At 43.0% G+C, this 24,222-nt stretch overlaps 2 protein-coding genes across 5 annotated transcripts in view; one reads left to right on the top strand and one right to left on the bottom strand.

Moving 5' to 3' along the window:
- Positions 1-62: 62 nt before the first annotated feature.
- Positions 63-6,805, top strand: LOC118367811 (zinc finger protein 521). 4 transcript variants are annotated; one of them, XM_052494670.1, is made up of 4 exons: positions 346-1,086; positions 1,202-1,320; positions 2,519-4,549; positions 4,766-6,805. In XM_052494670.1, the coding sequence occupies exons 1-4, from the start codon at positions 1,050-1,052 to the stop codon at positions 6,524-6,526; spliced, it is 3,948 nt and encodes a 1,315-aa protein (XP_052350630.1). In that variant the 5' UTR covers positions 346-1,049; the 3' UTR covers positions 6,527-6,805. The 4 variants fall into 4 exon arrangements, with proteins under 4 accessions (XP_052350629.1, XP_052350630.1, XP_052350628.1 ...); XM_052494671.1 differs by having other exon boundaries at positions 352-1,086; positions 2,519-4,667; positions 4,905-6,805; XM_052494669.1 differs by lacking the exon at positions 346-1,086 and adding an exon at positions 63-215 and having other exon boundaries at positions 2,519-6,805.
- Positions 6,806-6,947: 142 nt separating this feature from the next.
- Positions 6,948-24,222, bottom strand: part of LOC118367823 (intermediate conductance calcium-activated potassium channel protein 4) — a 51,742-nt gene continuing 34,467 nt past the window's right edge. Inside the window, exons 6-9 of the mRNA XM_035751508.2 lie at positions 21,855-21,976; positions 16,350-16,419; positions 15,037-15,203; positions 6,948-9,037 (exon numbers count right to left, since the gene is read on the bottom strand). Of these exons, the coding sequence (XP_035607401.2) occupies positions 9,034-9,037; positions 15,037-15,203; positions 16,350-16,419; positions 21,855-21,976 (363 nt within the window). The 3' untranslated portion in view covers positions 6,948-9,033. The remainder of the gene's footprint in view (positions 9,038-15,036; positions 15,204-16,349; positions 16,420-21,854; positions 21,977-24,222) is intronic.

The following is a 24,222-nucleotide window of genomic DNA, read 5'->3' on the forward strand; positions in this document are numbered from 1 at the left end:
GTTTATTTGGTTGTTTTTTGCAAATGTGTGGAAATCGTTAAGTATAATATGAATACTGGGAGTTGTAGTATAGCGTTTACAAAGATGGCCACTGGTGCATACCTGGGAGCTGTAGGCTTCACACTGACTCCACCCATTCCTGTTAAAACAGGAAATAGAGAATAAATGATGGAAGCCAAAGCAGGGAATTTTAACGTTTAAAAGGGACATAAAAGGTAATTGTTTTACAAATGTTGCTATAGTTATGTACAATTCGTAGTAGGTGTTAGCTAGGGAATTTAAGTCCAAAAATAAACGAATCAATGCCAATTTCGCACGTGCACCAAACCAACGGCATTATCGAATGGGAGAACGCGTTCTCTCTCTCGATCGATAACAACAGCATTGAGCGCGTCATTACATTGGAGAGAAATTGTTACGTGATCCTCACATTTGAGAGTTACATTGTACGTTAGTGAGCGATCTAGCTACACACATGTGTAGTCTGAAGTACATAATTGAAATAACTGGTTGTCTCATATCTAGTTAGGGGTGTATTCATGACGCTATTCTGTTACAAATCGTTTCGGAAACGGAAGCAAACAAAACGGGGCGGGACCTACCAGAATTTGTCCAATTTGCACGAATGATTACACCCTAGATTTTCTGAATAAAAACACATTTTTGATAACTTTAGCCTAGCTAACGCTAGTACCAGCAGAGAGGAGATCTAACTTTTTATTTAACTAGGCAAGTCAGTTAAGAACCAATTCTTATTTACAATGATGGCCTACCCCGACCATACCCGGATGCTGCTGGGCCAGTTATGCGCCACTCTATGGGACTCCCAATCACGGCTGGATGTTATATAGCCTGGATTCGAACCAGGGACTGTAGTGACACCTCTTGCACTGAGATGCAATTAGACCATTGCGTCACTCGGGCACATAGCTGGACAATATCATGGAAGTTAACAACCCTCTTGGCCAATATTAGCAACATTTTGCAGAAAGTGACATTAGAACTAATGTTTTGCCTTTGGGAGTTTAACTATCCCAGTCTACACAGTAATGCCAAACAAACTGGCAACTAACCCTTCTATCTGTGGTAATACTGTAGCAAGTTATTCTGACTTTCTCCATGTCACTATATCATGTGTGTGTCTGTCAGTCACTGTCTGTGTTGATTTCCTTTTGCTTACTTTGTGTCCCTCAAAATGTAGGGAGCCAGTATACGGTTGCTATGGAGATCGCCCCGGAAGACATAGTGATTCAGGATACCTTGGGGGCAGAGGTGGAGGTACTGGAGGACGTGATCAAAGCCCACAAGCAGAGTCCACCGGTGAGTTGTTTAAACAGAGTTGATAGAGACTACACTTATCAATGATATCCTATCAGTGTTCCCAGTGGGATGTCATCCATCCCAAATTATGTACAGCGGGAGTGTACATATCATTTTGATGGCTGTCAATTTTGATAATTTGTTTGAAGAATTTTTCACTGTTTACATTTTTAACCCAAATTCCCTTTCAATCAATTCAGTCTGGCATGGAAATAGAATAGTCTCTGTATCCATCTTGAATGTATCCCTATCTATACCTCTCTCTTTCCTCTCTCAATGCCCTCTCCATTGGCTGCCTTGTTATTTTCTCTCTTTTTTCATCTGCAGGACAGGGAACCCTCTGAAAATCTCAGTTTTATTTCTACACCTGTACACTTGGTAATTTCATATGTTTTCCTTATGTAGGCTATTAAAGGAGAAGTTCACTCTTTTGAACCAAATCTGTATTTGACATGTTTTAGAAGTACCAGACACTTTTTTTTGCGATTTCATTTGTTTTTGAGAAGCATGCCCCACAAGCGATATACTTCCTCATGCTTGTTCAGCAGGGCATTATAAAACATGAAAAAAGGCTCCAAAAACACCTAAGTACGTATGTTTTTGAAAAACAGCAACTCTCTCAGTGTAGTGATGCAGGTCTTTAAATGTTGTACACATTAAATTGTGTGATTCTGAACTTTATCCACAACGTTATATTCCATTTTGCGTGACTCGAGCGATACTTCTCCGTGTAAACCATGATACTTTTCCGTGTGCGTATGCGCAGGCTACACGGAGAAGTGGCACAGATGGATAGGGGAAACTACTAGAGTTTCACAAAATGGAGTATAAAGGTGTGATTAATGTTAGGAATGACAGAATGTCATGTGTATTGCTGGTGGGTTAAGTTTCTCAAAAACAAGTGAAATCACAAAGTGTCTGCATACTTCTATAAAATGCCATTTACATACAAAATACAGAACTTATCCTTTAATGAACTGATTAAGAAGAACTACTCTGGCTGTTAGGCTTTGAGTATGCTGTATCTTTCTGTAGACTGTTTCCAAGGCTCTATTTATTGACGTTCACCAGTGTCTGCCTCATATGTACAATAAACAATCATATATTTGTGGCCCGTCAACAGTCATCACTTTGTAAACTATTGATTGATTAAATTACTCACTTTGTCTCTAATAAGTAATTTTGCTGTGAATTGCAGGAGATCCCCAGGTTTTCTGTGCCACGCCCGTTCTCCATGCCAGAGGACTCGAGTGACGATGACTGTGACCTGTCAGGGGACAGCGTCTCTGCTTACGGCATGCATTCCATGGAGCTGGGGGGAAAGTGCTGGGAATGTGGCGTGCAATTCAAGTCTGGCCAGGAGTTGATCGAACACTTTGAGAGCCACGGGTCCAAGGTCTCAACATCCTGCAACATCTGTCGGGTGACTTTCAGTCGCACAATATCACTGGCTAAGCACCTAGTCAACGCACACCCAAACTCAGTCCTCCATTGCAGCAACTGCCAGCTGCATTTCAGCAACTTGTGGGATCTCAACAAGCACATAGGAATACACTTGTTCACTGAGTTGTTAAATACACCCCTTGGGTACATCTCAAATAATGTCTTGAATAGCAGTGAAGAGACTTTAAAGGGACAGTATACTCTACCTTCAGCCTTGGCCCTCAAACATGATGACAACTCAAATGATGGCTTGAATGGAAGTGAGGAGACTTTAAAGGGACAGCATACTGTTCCTTCAGTGGTGGCTCTTGACCATGAGTACACCTCAAATGATGGCTTGAATGGAAGTGAAGAGACTTTAAAGGGACAGCATACTGTTCCTTCAGTGGTGGCTCTTGACCATGAGGACACCTCAAATGATGGCTTGAATGGAAGTGAGGAGACTTTAAATGCACAGTGTACTCCACCTGCAGCGGTGACCCTAGACCATACATACAGAATGGAAAACAATGGGAGAGTGTCAAAGACAAGACATAGGCTGGAGGAATCAGAGGAGGGGGAAGATGTCAAACCAGACCCCTCCACTCTGACTCCCTCACTGAGGATCTGTGTCAAACTGGAGAGAGGGGTTGAGGTTGATTGCGCCCCCCTCCAGTGGGATGAGGGGATGAACGATGGAGAGGGGAATGAATATAGCACTGAGAGCGCTGGAGGAACAGACAACGACAAGTTAACAGAGAGCAGCGGAGAAACTGATATCGATGAGGAGGACATCATGCTGAGTGAAGAAGAGGAGGAGGAAATTAAAAGCAAACAGGGGGAGGATAGAAATAATGACATCCACAGCGAAGAAGAGGATGAGGATGCTGAGACGGTTATTGACCAAGAGGGTGAGCCTTCCTCGTCTGAGCGAGAGTCAGAATTTGACCCAGGAGAGTTATCAGATTCTGACTCGGGGTCCAGCAGCACTGGGGAATCCAGTGGGTCTTCTTACACTCCTGTACGCACACGGAAAGCCAAGACCCGGCCATCCCGGACTAAGCAGCCCCAGACCAAGTTGTCCCAGGTCAAGCCTTATTATTGCATCTATTGTGCCAAAGGACCGTATCATAATATGGAATTTCATGTGAAGACCTGCAATATGAAGAAGGACTTTCAGTGCTCTTTATGCCAAGCAGTCTTCCCTACCGAGATGGCCATGTTGGACCATCAGGTTCGGACTCACTCTGAAACCATATCTGGCCAAATGTACGCCTGTGAGTTCTGCCGCCAGGTCTTCCCCGATCTGGCCATCTACAAAAACCATAACTGTCCCAAAAAAGACACACTCCCGCCATATGTACCTGATCCCACTACGTGTATCTATTGTGGAACAGGGCCATTCACTAATATGGACGTCCATTTGAGAGGCTGCAGTTGGAAAGGTCTTACTTGCACTGAGTGCAGGGTACTCTTCCATAATAGGAAGGCCCTGCAGAACCATAACGTTTCAGTTCACGGACAGCTTTCCACTATGTGTGCGGTTTGCGGCAGAGGGCCATTCACTGATATGGACTTCCATTTGAGGAGCTGCTCTAGGGATTGGTCCTTCCAATGCTCTGAGTGCAAAGTCCAATTTCCTTCTGAGAAATCTCTGGTGGACCATAATCTTAAATATCACAGTGCCACATCAAAGACCTCTGACCAAGGTGTCTGTGTTTATTGCGGCTGTGGACCATTCACTAGTCTGGACATTCACATGAGGACCTGCTCTAAGCAGAAGGGCTTAAAATGCTCTGTGTGCAAAGTTTTTTTCCCTACTGAATCGGTCCTGGCTGATCATATGGTTTGCTATCATAGCACCCCATACCATGTCCATAGAACCCCATACCAAGTCCAGAGCACGGACTCCGAGACCACTGAAGGTACCTGTCTCTATTGTGGCAGAGGTCCATTCACTAGTCTGGACATTCACATGAGGACCTGCTCTAAGCAGAAGGGCTTAAAATGCTCTGTGTGCAAGGTTCTTTTTCCTACTGAATCGGTCCTGGCTGATCATATGGTTTGCTATCATAGCACCCCATACCATGTCCATAGCACCCCATACCAAGTCCAGAGCATCCCATACCAAGTCCAGAGCACGGACTCCGAGACCACTGAAGGTACCTGTCTCTATTGTGGCAGAGGTCCATTCACTAGTCTGGATATCCACTTGAGGACCTGCTCTGGGAAGAAGGGCTTCAAATGCTTTGAAGCCCTTCCTACAGAGACAGCCCTGGCCGACCATAAGGTTCTCGTTCACAGTATCCCATCAGAGACCCCTGACAAAGGTACCTGTGACCATTGTGGCAAGGGGGCATTCACTAATCTGGACAACCACATGAAGACCTGCTCTAAGAGGAAGTGCATCCAATGTTCTGTGTGCAAGTTGTTCTTTACTAGTGATGTTCTGGCCAACCATATGATTTCCTATCACAGTACCAAATCCCGAGTTCAGAGCCCAGTCACAGAGATGCCTGACAACGGTGCCTGTGTCCGTTGCGGCAGAGGGCCCTTCACTAGTCTGGAACATCACATGAAGTACTGCAATAAGCAGAAGGGCATCCAATGTGTTATGTGTAAAGATTACTTTCTTACTGAGGGCAGTCTGGTGGACCATATTGTTTTGGCCCATGCTGACAAGCTGGTCACCCAAGCTGGTGGGTCCTCCACTACGACTTTCTCCTTCGTACCCATGGCTATCTCTACCACCTCAGGCCGGCAGAGCCCCAGTAGCCCCCTGATGTGTTGCAGTAGTGGCATCAAGGAGCTGAAACGACTGGCCCCAGTCCTAGTGTCTGATCAGGGCCACCGTGCAGTTGGCCAACTAACACCTGCTGGACAGTCTGTGTCTCTGCCTAGAGTAATGCTGTCTACCACCTCCTCTTCCCAGCCAGCTGTTCCTGTGGTGGCCACCTTGCTCATTGACAACACTGGTGGTGGTCCAGCGAAAATTACCAGGCTGGTCCCAGTTGCCCCACAGACCAACCCCCCCAAAACGCAGGTCACAGCACCCACGCATACTAATACAGCAAAGCCCCTTGGGCAGTTCTCTAACCTTCTGCAACAGACTGTCCATCAGGCAAAATCTGTCCAACAGCAGACACCCAGGCCCATTGCCCTAGCCATGGACCCTATCAGATCCCCCACCACCCCATCCCCTAGACCTGTCTCAGCCTCTGCCCCGGGGAAAATCACCATGATCCACCTCTCACCTGTCCATACTCCCCCTCTAGTGCAGTCTTCCCCCCTTACCCTTGCCTTTGCCCCAGCCCCTCTAAGCATCATGTGTATGTTTGTGAATAGAAGTAAGGAGCTGGCCCTGGAGAAACGCATGAAGATGAGCTGGCGCTCTAAGTGCACCTACACCTGCCGCCAGTGCGGCGCCGTCTCGCAGCAGCCCTCGCTCAGTGTGAAGCACCGCTACCTCCACCGGGGCTCCCGGCGGTACCGCTGCCACTGTGGTAGGTCGTTCCTGCGGCGGCTGCACCTCCTGCGCCACTACCTCCAGCACGCCCAGGCCACCCGCTACATATGCACTGCCTGCGGGGAGACCTTCGACGGAGCAAAGTGCCTCGCACAGCACATGGTTGGAACTTCCAACACGACTCGATGTCTAGGTGACAGCATAACTTTGAAGCTGAGGAAAGAGTGCCGGATGCCCTTCTCCTGTCACTGTGGGCAGGTGTTTTGTAGGCCCGCTGCTTTTCTCTGGCACAAACTGAAAAACACCCAAAGGACTTAACACTGAAATGGGCCCACAGCAGGGCCCAGTCTAGGCCCTATTCAAAGCAGTGGTTTTTCCATGCCTCAACACAGGCAGGCAAGCCTAACATTTACTATGTTACGGGTAGAGGAGGACAATGCAGTTTGTGGACTTGCTTGACTTTTTTCACTGAATGAAAGATGATTCCATAAGAAATAATCTATGTATGTATTGGTTTAAAATGTGTTTTCACTTCCACTAAAACATTGTTTTCACCAAAAGAGCAAAAATACAATCATATTAAAATTATATATTTTACTTGTTGTCTTTGTAAGAGGTCATAGGGTACATTAGGAAGACTAAAGCATTATCATTCATTCGGTTCCATGAGATGGCCATATTATCGTTAATATTATAAGTAGGTTATGATTTAGCTGGTGGAACAAACTCATTCAAATACTTCCACTCACCAATGGCTTTTAATTGTCAGGAAGAACAGAAAATGTATTTACAATGCATGGTTTTATCATGTGCAAAAGAAAAGCTGTAGACGCAGTTATCGTTTTTGCAGAATCTATCCTTTTGTAAGCGGATTTCACAATATTACCTCTACATGTTATCCTCATGTTAAAAAAATGAAATATATATATTTTTAAATTACATATCTTAACTCCAGTTAATGAAAATGCAGAAGTCCAGTTTAAATACAACCATAGGAATAGTTGTCCTCACAAGGTGCTTGATTTAGTAATGCCCCAGATTACCAGCCTTACCATTGGGGCTGGAGAACAGGTACAATTTGTGGATTCACAAAGTGAATAACAGAAATTATGCAAATAAGACAATGCAGTGCCCCTGACCCATATTTCCCCATTCACACTTGAGTGCAACATGTATTGACAGCTGTGTTCTAAAAATCCACCCTCATTTAAAGACTGACCACTTTTAATACTACCTGTGTACTAAATGTAATTTGGCTGTTACTAGTCCAAAACAATCCATGTCACAAGTATTGTTTGGTAAAAGATTTCAAACGTTTTTAGACTGATGATGTAAAATCCATAGGCTGCCACAGAGACCCAAGAATATGATGTCGTTTGACATTCATTCATGTCTATGACTGGTGTGTGATTGTCATGCATGTACATATCCTCTGGGGGGAGCTGTCACATCAGAATTAGAATAACAGTGAGCAATGTCTCCATGTACTTTATGCAGGTTGACATTTATTGTCTTGAGTCTTGCCCTGGAAGCAGAACTGAGCGGTTTCCACTAAATGGGTGACTTACAAATTCAAAGTTGGCTATATTGTAAAAATGTATAAAAACAACAATTTGGCATTATATTTAGCAGGGTGGTTGGGTTTCAAATCAGATGTTATGACTGTGGCTGTGCCAGATAGTGACCACTGCAGAGCTGCCTCCAGTACATGAGTCGTCCCAATAAATATCAGCCTGCGTACTTTATTAGGCTATGCCACTTGTCTTGATCGTTATGAGAACAGCTTAACTATGTAAACTGACTGCTTCCCCATACAATCATCCTTAAAACAACAATATATGTCAGGCCTTAACAGTCTAGATTAGTTCTTTATGCCAAAGAGTCTCTGTTAAATTCAGTCTACTTTGGTAACTCCACAGTACCCTAGGGAGTGTTTGAGTGGGCGAGCGGGCAGCCCTTGAGACATGGCAACTGACTAGCAGTTTATCCCTCTGACTGAGGCCATGTGAAGAGAAATTGTTTTATTTCCTAATCCAACAAAATCTAGAGGATTAGAACAGTAAGAGAACAGAGATGTGTATTTTATAAGAGACCAGCAGCTCTCTCTAGTAATAAGGCAGTTGTCCCATACACTGGTGCCTCTGAGAATGTCACCTCTTTATACTTCCTGTTAGGAAAAACGTGTGGAATAACCGTTGTGTTTAACTTGTGGAAAAAGGTATGATTGAAAGACGCTTTGAGAGAGGCTGTCAATACTGAGTGGCATTCAAAGTTCCCCTCACATTTAAAAACAGTGTTTAAACCTCTCGTTCCATAGGAACCAGGCATTATGTTTAGGAGACTCCAATGTAACTTGTAACACTAATAGCAGGAGTTAGGGGACATACTTTACAGAGCCATCAGTGGGTGAACCCATAGAGCCCCTCCCTCTGAGATGATACAAGCTACAGAACCAGAGGCCATGTTACTGGAGTTCTTAATTGAGATTGTTAACACAAATTTTTCTACATTAAACACATCTGATAAAAATACACCAGTCATCTATATCAGACCCGCTGTAGTAAAATGAAGTCCTTTTTTGTCTTTACAAGTACGAGTCGTTGTGCGTAGGGTCCATTCAGCCGCTGGGTCAGAACATGATGCCAGCCGTGGTCCTGGCAGTAGTCCAAGTGGTGCAGCAGGCCAAATGTTAAATGCAGCTTTGGGGGGGAGAGGATTCCCATCCCGGTCTGATGGAAATTACAGAAGGCTGGTAGCATCCATATTTAGTCTTTGGGAAAGGCCTGCAGCGAGTGTGGTTCACCCAACCACCACACAGCCACGAGTCACCTGGAGAGAGAGAATAGTTAGAATCTACAGTGCAGGTTATTCTCAAGCATGTTCATATCAAGTTTGGTTGTGAAAGTTAAAGGTGCTAGACATGTTTTATTTTATTTTTGCATTGTAATGTCAGAAAATGTCCATAATATATCTGGCACTAATAGTGGAATGATAGTGTTTCACACTATTACTTAACCACCAGTTTTGTGATTGGCAGGGATATTCGCCTATTGATTTCTACTGCCGGAGTGGCATCTGTTGTCAAACTGTGAAAGCTGTTCGGACTTTGGCTGTGTTATCTAGTTGACAAAACAAGCACTGAATAGTGTCATTGTATCATCTAAATGTTGTGAAATATATTTTCAATAATACAAAAATATATTTTTTTACAGCTGTTTAAAGCTGGTGGGCCAAAACCAGAAGTAACAGTAACAATATTTTGTTATTGAAAATTTATTTTGCAGTGATTTAGTGCCATGATTCCTTATACTATTCAGTACTTTTCTCACATAAACGGAAAATGCAACCAGGAAATGACAGAGCGATTTCCACTAGATAACACAGCCATAAAGTCTGAACAGCTTTGACAACAGATGCTTGGCTGGCTGGAGAAATCAATAGGTGAATATCACAACACTGGCTGATAAATAATACTGTGAAACACTATCATTCCACAATTAGTGCCAGATACCGTATATTATGTACATTTTCTGAAATTACACAAAAAATTCCCTATTTGTAGCACCTTTAAAGGTCTACTGTAAAAACTGCTTAGTTTGTGGTTGTGAAATGGTCTAATCTCAGGGTTGTGTTTGGGTTGTGGTTGTCTTACCTATCTATACCTGATATGCAGTAACGGTTGTGGTTGTGTGAGCTGTAGCTGATATGAGTTCTGTATTTGTATTTATTAAGGATCCCCATTAGCTGCTGCCAAGGCAGTAGCTACACTTCTCGGAGTCCAAACAAAATGAAGGCGATTACATCGCAAAAAAAGAAAAAACAGTACATCATACAACACATTACTACACCACTACTCTACCACTACATTCAGTATCTACAATACAAAATGGATAATACCACAATACAACAACATTACAATGTGTGTGCGTATGTGTGCGTCTCTTTACAGTCCACATTGTTCCATAAGGTGTAGTTTTATCTGTTCTTCAAATCAGATTTTTACTGCTTGCATGAGTTAATTGATGTGCAATAGAGTTCCATGTAGTCATGGCTCTGTGTAGTACTGTGCCTTTATCGGTGTCTGTTCTGGACTTGGAGACTGAAGAGACCCCTGGTGGTATGTCTTGTGGGGTATGCATGGGTGTCTGAGCTGTGTGCTAGTCACTTGAACAGACAGCTTCATCATTTCATCATCATACCTCTCACAAAGACAAGTAGTACTAGTGATGCAGTCAATCTCTCCTCTACTTTGAGCCATGAGAGATCGACATGCATGTTGTTGATGTTATCTCTCCTCTACTTTGAGCCAGGAGAGATCAACATGCATGTTGTTGATGTTATCTCTCCTCTACTTTGAGCCATGAGAGATCGACATGCATGTTGTTGATGTTATCTCTCCTCTACTTTGAGCCAGGAGAGATCAACATGCATGTTGTTGATGTTATCTCTCCTCTACTTTGAGCCATGAGAGATCGACATGCATGTTGTTGATGTTATCTCTCCTCTACTTTGAGCCATGAGAGATCAACATGCATGTTGTTGATGTTATCTCTCCTCTACTTTGAGCCAGGAGAGATCAACATGCATGTTGTTGATGTTATCTCTCCTCTACTTTGAGCCATGAGAGATCAACATGCATGTTGTTGATGTTATCTCTCATCTACTTTGAGCCAGGAGAGATCAACATGCATGTTGTTGATGTTATCTCTCCTCTACTTTGAGCCATGAGAGATCGACATGCATGTTGTTGATGTTATCTCTCCTCTACTTTGAGCCATGAGAGATCGACATGCATGTTGTTGATGTTATCTCTCCTCTACTTTGAGCCATGAGAGATCGACATGCATGTTGTTGATGTTATCTCTCCTCTACTTTGAGCCAGGAGAGATCGACATGCATGTTGTTGATGTTATCTCTCCTCTACTTTGAGCCATGAGAGATCGACATGCATGTTGTTGATGTTATCTCTCCTCTACTTTGAGCCAGGAGAGATCGACATGCATGTTGTTGATGTTATCTCTCCTCTACTTTGAGCCATGAGAGATCGACATGCATGTTGTTGATGTTATCTCTCCTTTACTTTGAGACAGGAGAGATCGACATGCATGTTGTTGATGTTATCTCTCCTCTACTTTGAGCCATGAGAGATCAACATGCATGTTGTTGATGTTATCTCTCCTTTACTTTGAGACAGGAGAGATCGACATGCATGTTGTTGATGTTATCTCTCCTCTACTTTGAGCCATGAGAGATCGACATGCATGTTGTTGATGTTATCTCTCCTCTACTTTGAGCCAGGAGAGATCGACATGCATGTTGTTGATGTTATCTCTCCTCTACTTTGAGCCAGGAGAGATCGACATGCATGTTGTTGATGTTATCTCTCCTCTACTTTGAGCCAGGAGAGATCGACATGCATGTTGTTGATGTTATCTCTCCTTTACTTTGAGACAGGAGAGATCGACATGCATGTTGTTGATGTTCTCTCCTCTACTTTGAGCCATGAGAGATCGACATGCATGTTGTTGATGTTATCTCTCCTCTACTTTGAGCCATGAGAGATCAACATGCATGTTGTTGATGTTATCTCTCCTTTACTTTGAGACAGGAGAGATCGACATGCATGTTGTTGATGTTATCTCTCCTCTACTTTGAGCCATGAGAGATCAACATGCATGTTGTTGATGTTATCTCTCCTTTACTTTGAGACAGGAGAGATCAACATGCATGTTGTTGATGTTATCTCTCCTTTACTTTGAGACAGGAGAGATCGACATGCATGTTGTTGATGTTATCTCTCCTCTACTTTGAGCCAGGAGAGATCGACATGCATGTTGTTGATGTTATCTCTCCTCTACTTTGAGCCAGGAGAGATCAACATGCATGTTATTGATGTTAGCTCGCTGTGTACATTAAAGGACCAGCCGTGCTGCTCTGTTCTGGGGCAACTGTCATTTGCCGTTGTCCCTCTTTGTGGCACTTGACCATATGACTGGGCAGTAGTCCAGCTGCAACAACTAGGGCCTGTAGGACTTGTTTTGTTGGTAGCGATGTCAAGAAAGCAGAGTAGCGCTTTATTACGCACAGACCTCTCCACATTTTTGCTACCGTTGCATCAATATGTTTTGACTGTGACAGTTTCTAATCCAGGATTACACAACGCAGTTTAGTCTCAATTTGCTCAATTTCCACATTATTCATTACAATATTAAGTTGAGGTTTAGGGTTTAGTGAATGGTTAGTCACAAAGTTTTGAGAAATATTTAGGACTAGCTAATTACTTGTCATCCATTCGAAAACTGATAGCAGGTCTTTGTTGTGTTGCAGTGATTTCACTTGTAGTGGTAGCTGACGTGTACGATGTTGAGTCATCAGCATAAATAGACACACAGGCTTTGCTCAGTGCCAGTGGCATGTCATTAGTAAAGATTGAAAAAAGTAAGGGGCCTCGTCAGCTGCCACTATTTTTTCCAAACGTCTACTAAGGGTTGGTAGCAGGTTGATTGGTTGCCTGTTTGAACCAGTAAAGGAAGCTTTGCTATTCTTGGGTACCGGAATGACTTTTGCTTCTCTCCAGGCCTGATGGAACACACTTTCCTGTAGGCTTACATTGAAGAGATGGCAAATAGGAGTGGCAATATAGTCCACCATCATCCTTAGTAATTTTCCATCCAAGTTGTCAGACCCAGGTGGTTTGTCATTGTTGATAGACAACAATCATTTTTTCACCTCTTCCACGCTCACTTTACAGAATTCAAAATTACAATGTTTGTCCTTCATAATTTAGTCAGTTATTCATGGATGTGTAAGGGCAGAGTTTATTGTTGGTTACATGCCTACATTTTCTAATCTTGCCAATGAAAAAATCATTAAAATAGTTGGCAATATCAGTGTGTTTTGTGATGAATAAGCCATCTGATTCAATGAGCCGAGTTTGGCTTTTTGCCCAAAATGTCATTAAGGTGCTCCAAAGCTTTTTACTGTCATCCTTTATATCATTTATCTTTGTTTCTTAGTAAAACATGTTCTTACTTTTGTTTAGTTAAGTAACATTTTTTATTTTATTTAACCTTTATTTAATTATGCAAGTCAGTTTAAGAACAGATTCTTATTTACAATGGTAGCCTACAAAAAGGCCTCATGCGGGGACGGAGGCTGGGTTTAAAAATATAGGACAAAACACACATCACGATGAGAGACACTACATAAAGAGAGACCGAAGACAACACATCATGGCAGAATCGCATGACAACACAGCATGGTAGCAACACATGACAACAATACTCAATTTATAGTAAGTTTGCCAATCGGCTGTGCAGCAAGACTTATTTGCCATTCCTTTTGCCTCATCCCTATCAACCAGGGATTTAACTGTTTTTTACATTCATTTTCCCAACGGGTGCATGCTTATTAGTAACTGGAATAAGCAATTTCATAAAGTGCAATGTCCAGTTGCTCCTCATTACAAACCACAGACCAACAAATATTATTTACATCTTCAACATATGAATCATTACAAAACCTCGGTAGGATCTCGTATACACTATATTAGGTCCAGCCTTTGGTTTTCCTAGATATAACTTCTGTATTTTGATCACTATCTGATGAATGTGTAGATTTCTGCAGCATCAGTAAACATGTGATCAATACATTTGGATGATTTCATTCCTGTGCTGTTTGTAAATACAGTGGTAGGTTGATTGATAAGCTGAACCAGGTTGCAGGCACTTGTTATAGTTTGAGGCTTTGTCTTGAGTGGACAGCTTGATGAATGCCTGTAAATTTTTAGGTTACCCAGAAAATATACCTGTCTGTTGATATCACATACATTATCAAGCATTTCACACATATTGTCCAGATAGTGACTGTTAGCACTTGGTTGGATTGTGGTTGGGTTAACTGTACCTGATATACAGTATGTGATGTGGTTGTGTTAGCTATACCTGATTTCAGGGTTGGGGTTGTGTTAGCTATACCTGATCTCAGGGTTGGGGTTGTGTTAGCTGTACCTGATCTCAGGGTTGGGGTTGTGTTAGCTATACCTGATTTCAGGGTTGGGGTTGTGTTAGCTGTACCTGATCTCAGGGTTGGGGTTGTGTTAGCTATACCTGATCTCAGGGTTGGGGTTGTGTTAGCTGTACCTGATCTCAGGGTTGGGGTTGTGTTAGCTATACCTGATCTCAGGGTTGGGGTTGTGTTAGCTGTACCTGATCTCAGGGTTGGGGTTGTGTTAGCTGTACCTGATCTCAGGGTTGGGGTTGTGTTAGCTGTACCTGATTTCAGGGTTGGGGTTGTTAGCTGTACCTGATTTCAGGGTTGGGGTTGTGTTAGCTGTACCTGATCTCAGGGTTGGGGTTGTTAGCTGTACCTGATTTCAGGGTTGGGGTTGTGTTAGCTGTACCTGATCTCAGGGTTGGGGTTGTGTTAGCTGTACCTGATTTCAGGGTTGGGGTTGTGTTAGCTGTACCTGATCTCAGGGTTCGGGTTGTGTTAGCTGTACCTGATCTCAGGGTTGAGGTTGTGTTAGCTGTACCTGATCTCGGGGTTGGGGTTGTGTTAGCTGTACCTGATCTCAGGGTTGGGGTTGTGTTAGCTGTACCTGATCTCAGGGTTGGGGTTGTGTTAGCTGTACCTGATTTCAGGGTTGGGGTTGTTAGCTGTACCTGATTTCAGGGTTGGGGTTGTGTTAGCTGTACCTGATCTCAGGGTTCGGGTTGTGTTAGATGTACCTGATTTCAGGGTTCGGGTTGTGTTAGCTGTACCTGATCTCAGGGTTCGGGTTGTGTTAGATGTACCTGATTTCAGGGTTCGGGTTGTGTTAGCTGTACCTGATTTCAGGGTTGCGGTAGCACAGGGCCTGTGCCAGCAGCTCAGAGGTCTGTTGGAAGCAGTGGCTTAGCTCATCTAACTTCTGCTCCATGGAGATGATGCGCTGCTCCAGCTCCCGGTAAGAGTTGTTCCAGTTCGCACTCAAGTCACACATGATCATCTGCATCTATTCACCATCAACCAAACAAACAAACAACCAAACATGATAATCTGCATCTGTTCACCATCAATCAACCAAACATGATCATCTGCATCTGTTCACCATCAATCAACCAACCAACCAAACATGATCATCTGCATCTGTTCACCATCAATCAACCAACCAACCAAACATGATCATCTGCATCTGTTCACCATCAATCAACCAACCAACCAAACATGATCATCTGCATCTGTTCACCATCAATCAACCAACCAACCAAACATGATCATCTGTATCTGTGCACCATCAACCAACCAACCAAACATGATCATCTGTATCTGTGCACCATCAATCAATCAACCAAACATGATCATCTGCATCTGTTCACCATCAATCAACCAAACAGACCATTCACCCCATGCTAGTTTTGTGTTTTTTATCGTTATTTGTCATTACAACACAAGCATGCCAAACAAAATCCAAACATGGAAATCAGATAAACCCAGACTTAACCCCAGATGAGCTGAGAGTGACAGTGGCAACTCTCTTGGGGGAAACCATTCCCTAGGGTAGTTAAAACACTGAGGGGAACCACATATGACCCATGTACATATTTCCCTCCTAAAAACTGTCTCCTGTGACCGTTTCTTCCTCATAAACACTGGTTCCTGCGTTCGATATACATATGAGCTGGACTTGCACAAATATATTGATCAATTTAATTAATAAAAGTGCTCACCACCCATTAACTATAGCTATTTTCTATAGTTGTGCATTCTTTGCCAGGTATACTGCCCATTAGGTAAAAAGCTCTGACTAGGATTACATCACAGAGACTTGAACCTTCTGCTAGAACTCATGGCTGTTTTATAGAGTTTTATGTGTCTTTTACAGACATTTTATGTGTCTCAACACCTAGTAATAAATTAAACAGCAACTTTAATATACTGGATAATGGTCTGTGTAAGACTGAGGTTATTACCTGGATCTGGGTTATCCTGCGCGTGGTGTGTGTGTGTGTGTGTGTGTGTGTGTGTGTGTGTGTGTGTGTGTGTGTGTGTGTGTGTGTGTGTGTGTGTGTGTGTGTGTGTGTGTGTGTGTGTGTGTGTGTGTGTCGACACAGCTCTGCCGTGAGTTGTTCTAGACCAATGTATGGTGTGGTTGGTTTACCTTGGGCAGGTCGACCATCTCACTGGCGTAATCTCTCAGCTTCCTTTGTTTAAGGCGCAGGTGCCGGAATCTGTCCAAAACAGACAAAGGACATAGCAACATCTTAGTATGATAACGGTGTGATAGTGACCTTAAATAAATGCCTGGGCCTGAAGTGAGAAACTGCCATTACTGCCACTTCTACCCATTACAGTGGGTAGAAGTGATTGGGTAGTGTGTGCGCTACAGAGGGTCCCCTTCACTGAACATACACAACACCCCTTATACTAATAATTACACAATCCTTTGGCTTTGAGAAAAGCTGAGGTACATAATAAACAGTTGCTTCAGGCTTAAAAAGGCAATCAGCTATAGAAACAAGAACATAGGGTTCTCCCTCCCCCTGTTTCGGTAAAAAGTTGAGGGAAGGAGCTGTAGAAATGAAACCACTCACATTCATAGACAGGGCAATGGATGCAAGAACTGACCATCCATGCTATCAAAATTATAGTTTTAACTATGTTTGTTTACATTTACTTTGTTTAAAAACATTGGAGCATAACTAGCTTATATTTTGGGTTCTGATGAGGCACAACAGTTGAACTAAACTGATGAGGCATTTATAAGTCATTTATAAGTCATACTCTTCAAGAATCAATGGTTAGGGTAGACCGGGGTTGGTTGTCAAACATTATACTCTTGTGTGTATTTCTCAGCACTAGTATATCTTACAAGATTATTTTTTAATATTAGGAGAAGGACCAAGGTCTTCGGGTTGAAATGGGGACCCTTTTTATACTCATATCTTATTCTAACATGGAGTTCTAAGCCATCAAACACACTCTGTCCACTTGTGACAACCAGCCCCATCGTGGGGTTGGATGTCACACAGTATGTTGTTGGTTTTCACAATGTTTCACAAATTCAGCATTTTATGTCGTGAGAATATCATGTGACATGAGTAAAAGTGTATATACGTGTGTTTAGTTTAGTTCATTAATATCCCCATTAGCTACTGCACATGCAGCAGCTACTCTTCCTGAGGTCCACATAAAACATACAAATACATGACAAAGTACAGAACAGTTGCCCTCAGGACAGCTTCAATTCATCAAGGCATGGACTCTACAAGGTGTCGAAATAATTCCACAGATGTTACTATGGAATACTGAAGTATAATTACAAGCATTTCATAAGTGTCAAAGGCTTTTATTGACAATTACATGAAGTTGATGCAAAGAGTCAATATTTGCAGTGTTGACCCTTATTTTTCAAGACCTCTGCAATCCACCCTGGAATGCTGTCAATTAACTTCTGGGCCACATCCTGACTGATGGCAGCCCAGTCTTGCATAATCCATGCTTGGGGTTTGTCAGAATTTGTGGGTTGTTGTTTGTCCACACGCCTCTTGAGGATTGACCACAAGTTCTCCATGTGATAAAGATCTGGGAAGTTTCCTGGCCATGGACCCAAAATATCGATATTTTGTTCCCCGAGCCACTTAGTTATCACTTTTGCCTTATGGCAAGGTGCTCCATCATGCTGGAAAAGGCATTGTTCGTCACCAAACTTTTCCTGGATGGTTGGGAGAAGTTGCTCTCAGAGGATGTGTTGGTACCATTCTTTATTCATGGCTGTGTTCTTAGGCAAAATTGTGAGAGAGCCCACTCTCTTGGCTGAGAAGCAACCCCACACATGAATGGTCTCAGGATGCTTTACTGTTGGCATGACACAGGACTGATGGTAGCGCTCACCTTGTCTTCTCTGGACAAGCTTTTTTCCTGATGCCCCAACCAATCGGAAAGGAGATTCATCAGAGAACATGACTTTACCTCAGTCCTCAGCAGTCCAATCCCTGTACCTTTTGCAGAATATCAGTCTGTCCCTGATGTTTTTCCTGGAGAGAAGTGGCTTTTTTGCTGCCCTTCTTCACACCAGGAAAACCTCCAAAAGTCTTTGCCTCACTCTGCGTGCAGATGCACTCACACCTGCCTGCTGCCATTCTTGAGCAAGCTCTGTACTGGTGGTGCCCTGATCCCACAGCTGAATAAACTTTTGGACATGGTCCTGGTGCTTGCTGGGCTTTCTTGGGTGCCCTGAAGCCTTCTTCACAACAATTGAACCGCTCTCCTTGAAGTTCTTGATGATCCGATAAATGGTTGATTTTGGTGCAATCTTACTGGCAGCAATAACCTTGCCTGTGAAGCCCTTTTTGTGCAAAGCAATGATGATGGCACACGTTTCATTAACAGGTAACCATGATCGACAGAGGAAGAACAATGATTCCAAGCACCACCCTCCTTTTGAAGCTTCCAGTCTGTTATTCGAACTCAATCAGAATGACAGAGTGATCTCCAGCCTTGTCCTCGTCAACACTCACACCTGTGTTAACGAGAGAATCACTGACATGATGTCAGCTGGTCCTTTTCTGGCAGGGATGAAATGCAATGGAAATGTTTTTTGGGGGATTCAGTTCATTTGCATGGCAAAGAGTGACTTTGCAATTAATTGTAATTCATCTGATCACTCTTCATAACATTCTGGAGTATATGCAAATTGCCATCATACAAACTGAGGCAGCAGACTTTGTGAAAATGAATATTTGTGTCATTCTCAAAACTTTTGACCACGACTTTTAACCTTAGCCAAATACATTTTAAACTGTTCTATAGGATTGAGGTCAGGGCTTTGTGATGGCCACTCCAATACCTTGACTTTGTTGTCCTTTAGCCATTTTTCCACAACTTTGGAAGTATGCTTGGGGTCATTGTCCAGTTGGAAGACTCATTTGCGACCAAGCTTTAACTTCCTGACTGATGTCTTGAGATGTTGCTTCAATATATCCACATACTTTTCCTTCCTTGTGATGCCATCTATTTTGTGAAGTGCACCAGTCCCTCCTGCAGCAAAGCACCCTCACAACATGATGCTGCCACCCCTGTGCTTCGCGGTTGGGATGGTGTTCTTCGGCTTGCAAGCCTCCTCCTTTTTCCTCCAAACATTGGTCATTATGGCCAAACAGTTCTATTTTTGTTTCATCAGACCAGAGGACATTTCTCCAAATAGTCCGATCTTTGTCCCCATGTGCAGTTGCAAACCATAGTCTGACTTTTTTATGGCGGTTTGGAGCAGTGGCTACTTCTTTGCTGAGCGGCCTTTCAGGCTATGTTGATATAGAACTCGTTTTACTGTGGATATAGATACTTTTGAACCTGTTTCCTCCAGCATCTTCACAAGGTCCTTTGCTGTTGTTCTGGGATTGATTTGCGCTTTTCGCACTAAAGTATGTTCATCTCTAGGAGACAGAACGTGTCTCCGTCCTGAGCAGTATGATGGCTGCATGGTCCCATGGTGTTTATACTTGCATACTATTGTTTGTACAGATGAACGTGGTACCTTCAGACGTTTGAAAATTGCTCCCAAGGATGAAGCACACTTGTGGAGGTCTATATATGTTTTTCTAGGGTCTTGGCTGATTTCTTTTGATTTTCCCATGATGTCAAGCAAAGAGGCACTGAGTTTGAAGGCAGGCCTTGAAATACATCCACAGGTACACCTCCAATTGACTCAAATGATGACAATTATCAGAAGCTTCTAAAACCATTACATAATTGTCTGGAATTTTCCAAGCTGTTTAAAGGCACAGTCAACTTAGTGTATGTAAACTTCTGATCCACTGACATTGTGATACAGTGAATTATACTGTAAGTGAAATAATGTGTCTGAAAACAATTGTTGGAAAAATGACTTGTGTCATGCACAAAGTAGATGTCCTAACCGACTTGCCAAAACTATAGTTTGTTAACAAGAAATGTGTGGAGTGTTTGAAAGGCGAGTTTTAATGACTCCAACCTAAGTGTTTGGAAACTTCTGACTGTATCTGATGTTGGAGAAGCTTCCATTGAAGAATAATCTCTGAGTTCTATTTGATTAGTAACTCTCAAACCGTATGATGGCACGTGATGTAAAGCCATAACACGTTTTTTCAATACAAATGATGATCAATAACATCAAAGGGTGCACTGAAATCTAATAATACAGCTCCAACTATCATCTTACGATCCATTTATTTTAGCCAATCATCAGCCATCTTAGTCAGTGCAGTACAAGTTGAGTGCCCTTCCCTATATGCACACTGAAAGTCAGTAGTTAACTTCCCCTGGGGAGACTGGATGTAGCATCTGCAGGTTGACCCTTTTACGTTTATCGTGTTTGGCTCTTAGATAGTGTCAATAACTCAACATCCAGGAGCCCTGCTTTGTGCTCAGAATGGGTAGATTGGAGAAATGTCTGTTGCTCCAATGTTTTCAACGTTTAGGGTTGGAGAAAAAAATACATTTAGATTCTAAGTTGGATGAAACCAGAACTGCCCCAGAATAAGAAAAACGGAAACCAATATTGCAGGGAACTTCCATCAAGCACTCATGTGCACTAAAATGTCCTAGTGGGGTTGCCAGAGCCAAAGAACCGATGCATAAAAACCTGAAAAAGTACAAACAAAATTAGTCTCTAAATAGTAACTTAACTGATTTGGCTCTGTCTCCATTCCAAGGTGCTGGAAGTGTCTCCTCATGCTTTCCACCATGTATTTATAGTGGGTCTGCTAACTGTACAACAGGAAATGTAACTCCTCCACCCTTACGGGCATACTCTTTCTCTCCCACACACATGCACACACACACACACTATTATGAAGTCCTGCTGCCTGATAATGACTCACATATTCACACGTCTAAGCTTCCTTGATCTCCTGTGAAAGAGGTCAGGCTTCCCCACACCTCACTCCACTTGTTATTAGCAGGAAGGCTAGAATACATTGTCAAACAACATGGATGAACAACAATGAAAGTAGACATGAGGAAGCAGGCAGAGGACGTCAAATTTCCCAAGTGCTATTATGGAGAAGGACTGTCATTCAGATTTGTTTTTTCGTCAAAACACAAGCAGTTTTTGTTAACTTTTCCTGTGTTTCTTAGTTGTGATTTGACTTCACATGATGGAAGTTCCTTCTTCTGAATTCCGTGTCAAATAAACGTTTCACTGTTTGTCAGATGACCATTGTCCAGTTATTTTAGTCATGAGAGCTTTTGTAAGAGTGAGACTATGTTGTATTCTTTACTCTATTCTAAAATCAAACTGTACTATTGTCAGTGAGTGTATCCACTTGATTGATGTCTAAAGTCGATTTTACATAGTGGCCTAACCTTTTACCGAAGGGGTGGAATGCCAAGCTTGTTTTGCTGGACAGTAGCATCCAAACAAAATAGACTCCGTTTAGTGTTGACAAAGAGTTAATGACCCATAAAACCATCACAACACACACACACACACACGCTCACTTTAGACGGCTTAGTGTTCTGAATGGTCTCTAAATGTATTGCTATTCTTCTGTTCTCCAGTGTTTCTGCAGAACAAATCTAGTCGAGATGAGATGTGTCAAGAAACCTGAAGATGCATATAGCAGTGGACAAACTGATGCCCCACTCCCATCTGAAATACAAAGGTTAAACTGTGATGAGGACTTACACTCTGATGGCCTCCAGTAGGCACCTCTGGTGTCTGCGGTGCTCTCCACTGTTGCCCTTGGTCAGGTTGGTGCGGTGCAGCAGCCAACACTCCCTCAGCACGTTGGCAGCAGCATGGCGGATCTGGGACAGGCAGAGCACCAACATCTAGACTCAGTCAATCAAACGTGCAGCCCTAACGTGTACGTGTGTGACACACACTCCTTTGTACAGAATGACTGTCACAGCTGGAGTATATGGAACGGTGATGCATTAAGCTAACACTCATGCGTATTGAATTACTGCACTAACCGGAAGGATGACAGCATGTCATAGCATGGTGTCATCTTGGGGGCATGTTTATATCATGGTGCCACCTTGGGAGCATGTTCATATAATGGTGCCATCTTGGGGGCATGTTTAAATCATGGTGCCATCTTGGGAGCATGTTTAAATAATGGTGTCATCTTGGGAGCATGTTTATATCATGGTGCCATCATGGGAGCATGTTTATATCATGGTGCCATCATGGGAGCATGTTTATATCATGGTGCCATCTTGAGGGCATGTTTATATCATGGTGCCATCTTGAGGGCATGTTTAAATCATGGTGCCATCTTGGGAGCATGTTTAAATAATGGTGTCATCTTGGGAGCATGTTTATATCATGGTGCCATCATGGGAGCATGTTTATATCATGGTGTCATCTTGGGAGCATGTTTATATCATGGTGCCATCATTGGAGCATGTTTATATCATGGTGCCATCTTGAGGGCATGTTTATATCATGGTGCCATCTTGAGGGCATGTTTATATCATGGTGCCATCTTGAGGGCATGTTTAAATCATGGTGCCATCTTGGGAGCATGTTTAAATAATGGTGCCATCTTGGGAGCATGTTTAAATAATGGTGCCATCTTGGGAGCATGTTTATATCATGGTGCCATCTTGAGGGCATGTTTATATCATGGTGCCATCTTGAGGGCATGTTTATATCATGGTGCCATCTTGAGGGCATGTTTAAATCATGGTGCCATCTTGGGAGCATGTTTAAATCATGGTGCCATCTTGGGAGCATGTTTAAATAATGGTGTCATCTTGGGAGCATGTTTATATCATGGTGCCATCATGGGAGCATGTTTATATCATGGTGCCATCATTGGAGCATGTTTATATCATGGTGCCATCTTGAGGGCATGTTTATATCATGGTGCCATCTTGAGGGCATGTTTAAATCATGGTGCCATCTTGGGAGCATGTTTAAATAATGGTGTCATCTTGGGAGCATGTTTATATCATGGTGCCATCATGGGAGCATGTTTATATCATGGTGCCATCATTGGAGCATGTTTATATCATGGTGCCATCTTGAGGGCATGTTTATATCATGGTGTCATCATGGGAGCATGTTTAAATAATGGTGTCATCTTGGGAGCATGTTTATATCATGGTGCCATCATGGGAGCATGTTTATATCATGGTGCCATCTTGGGAGCAAGTTTATATCATGGTGCCATCTTGAGGGCATGTTTATATCATGGTGCCATCATGGGAGCATGTTTATATCATGGTGCCATCATGGGAGCAGGTTTATATCATGATGCCATCATGGGAGCATGTTTATATCATGGTGCCATCATGGGAGCATGTTTATATCATGGTGCCATCATGGGAGCATGTTTATATAATGGTGCCATCATGGGAGCATGTTTATATCATGGTGCCATCATGGGAGCATGTTTATATAATGGTGCCATCATGGGAGCATGTTTATTTGCTGATTAAACTGCTGTTATGAAGTGAGAGGTAGTCCGTGGTTAACGTTGATGAAAGCAATGTTGCCTTGTGCAGAACTGGGTCAGGCGGGATGGACTGTACACTAATGTTTGCTACACGACAGTGTTTGCTAAAAACACAAACGGATGTATACGTACCCGTCATACAGGGAAAAATATTTGAGGATGTGAATAGGCATCAGTGGGTTACGGAAACATATTCCTCTTGTTTCTCTTTGATTCTATTAGTGTCTGCTCTCCTTCCTCACGAGGACACTGTAACTGCCTATCTGAGCCTGGTGATGTCACTACAGCCAGGCGTTGTCTTGTGTTGTCCTCTGTGTGGGGTTATTATTAGGGGCCGTCAGGGGCCGTGCCCAGATGTCTTTCCTTATTCTTCCTGTCAACGTAAATCAGGGCAATGACGGACAACTCCGCAGGGACGCACACACACACACCAAACAACTACAAACAGACATAAGGATGCACCCAGTGAGAGGATGTGTTCAGTGCCAGGGAGGAAGTGGTTATATCCTCAGCAGACCTACAACCTCACATCCTCACACTGACAACACACTGCAGCCTGCAGCCAGGTATAGCCTACACCCTACACTG

The sequence above is a fragment of the Oncorhynchus keta genome, chromosome 34 (assembly GCF_023373465.1).
Source record: "Oncorhynchus keta strain PuntledgeMale-10-30-2019 chromosome 34, Oket_V2, whole genome shotgun sequence".
Classification (NCBI taxonomy): Eukaryota; Metazoa; Chordata; class Actinopteri; order Salmoniformes; family Salmonidae; genus Oncorhynchus; species Oncorhynchus keta.

Excerpts from the sequence above, each read along its gene's own strand:
- LOC118367811 (XM_052494668.1), top strand. The coding sequence starts at position 1,050 with ATGCCAAACAAACTGGCAACTAACCCTTCTATCTGTG. Across the intron at positions 1,087-1,201 it reads AACTAACCCTTCTATCTGTG|GGAGCCAGTATACGGTTGCT; the intron begins GTAATACTGTAG and ends CTCAAAATGTAG. Across the intron at positions 1,321-2,518 it reads CCCACAAGCAGAGTCCACCG|GAGATCCCCAGGTTTTCTGT; the intron begins GTGAGTTGTTTA and ends TGTGAATTGCAG.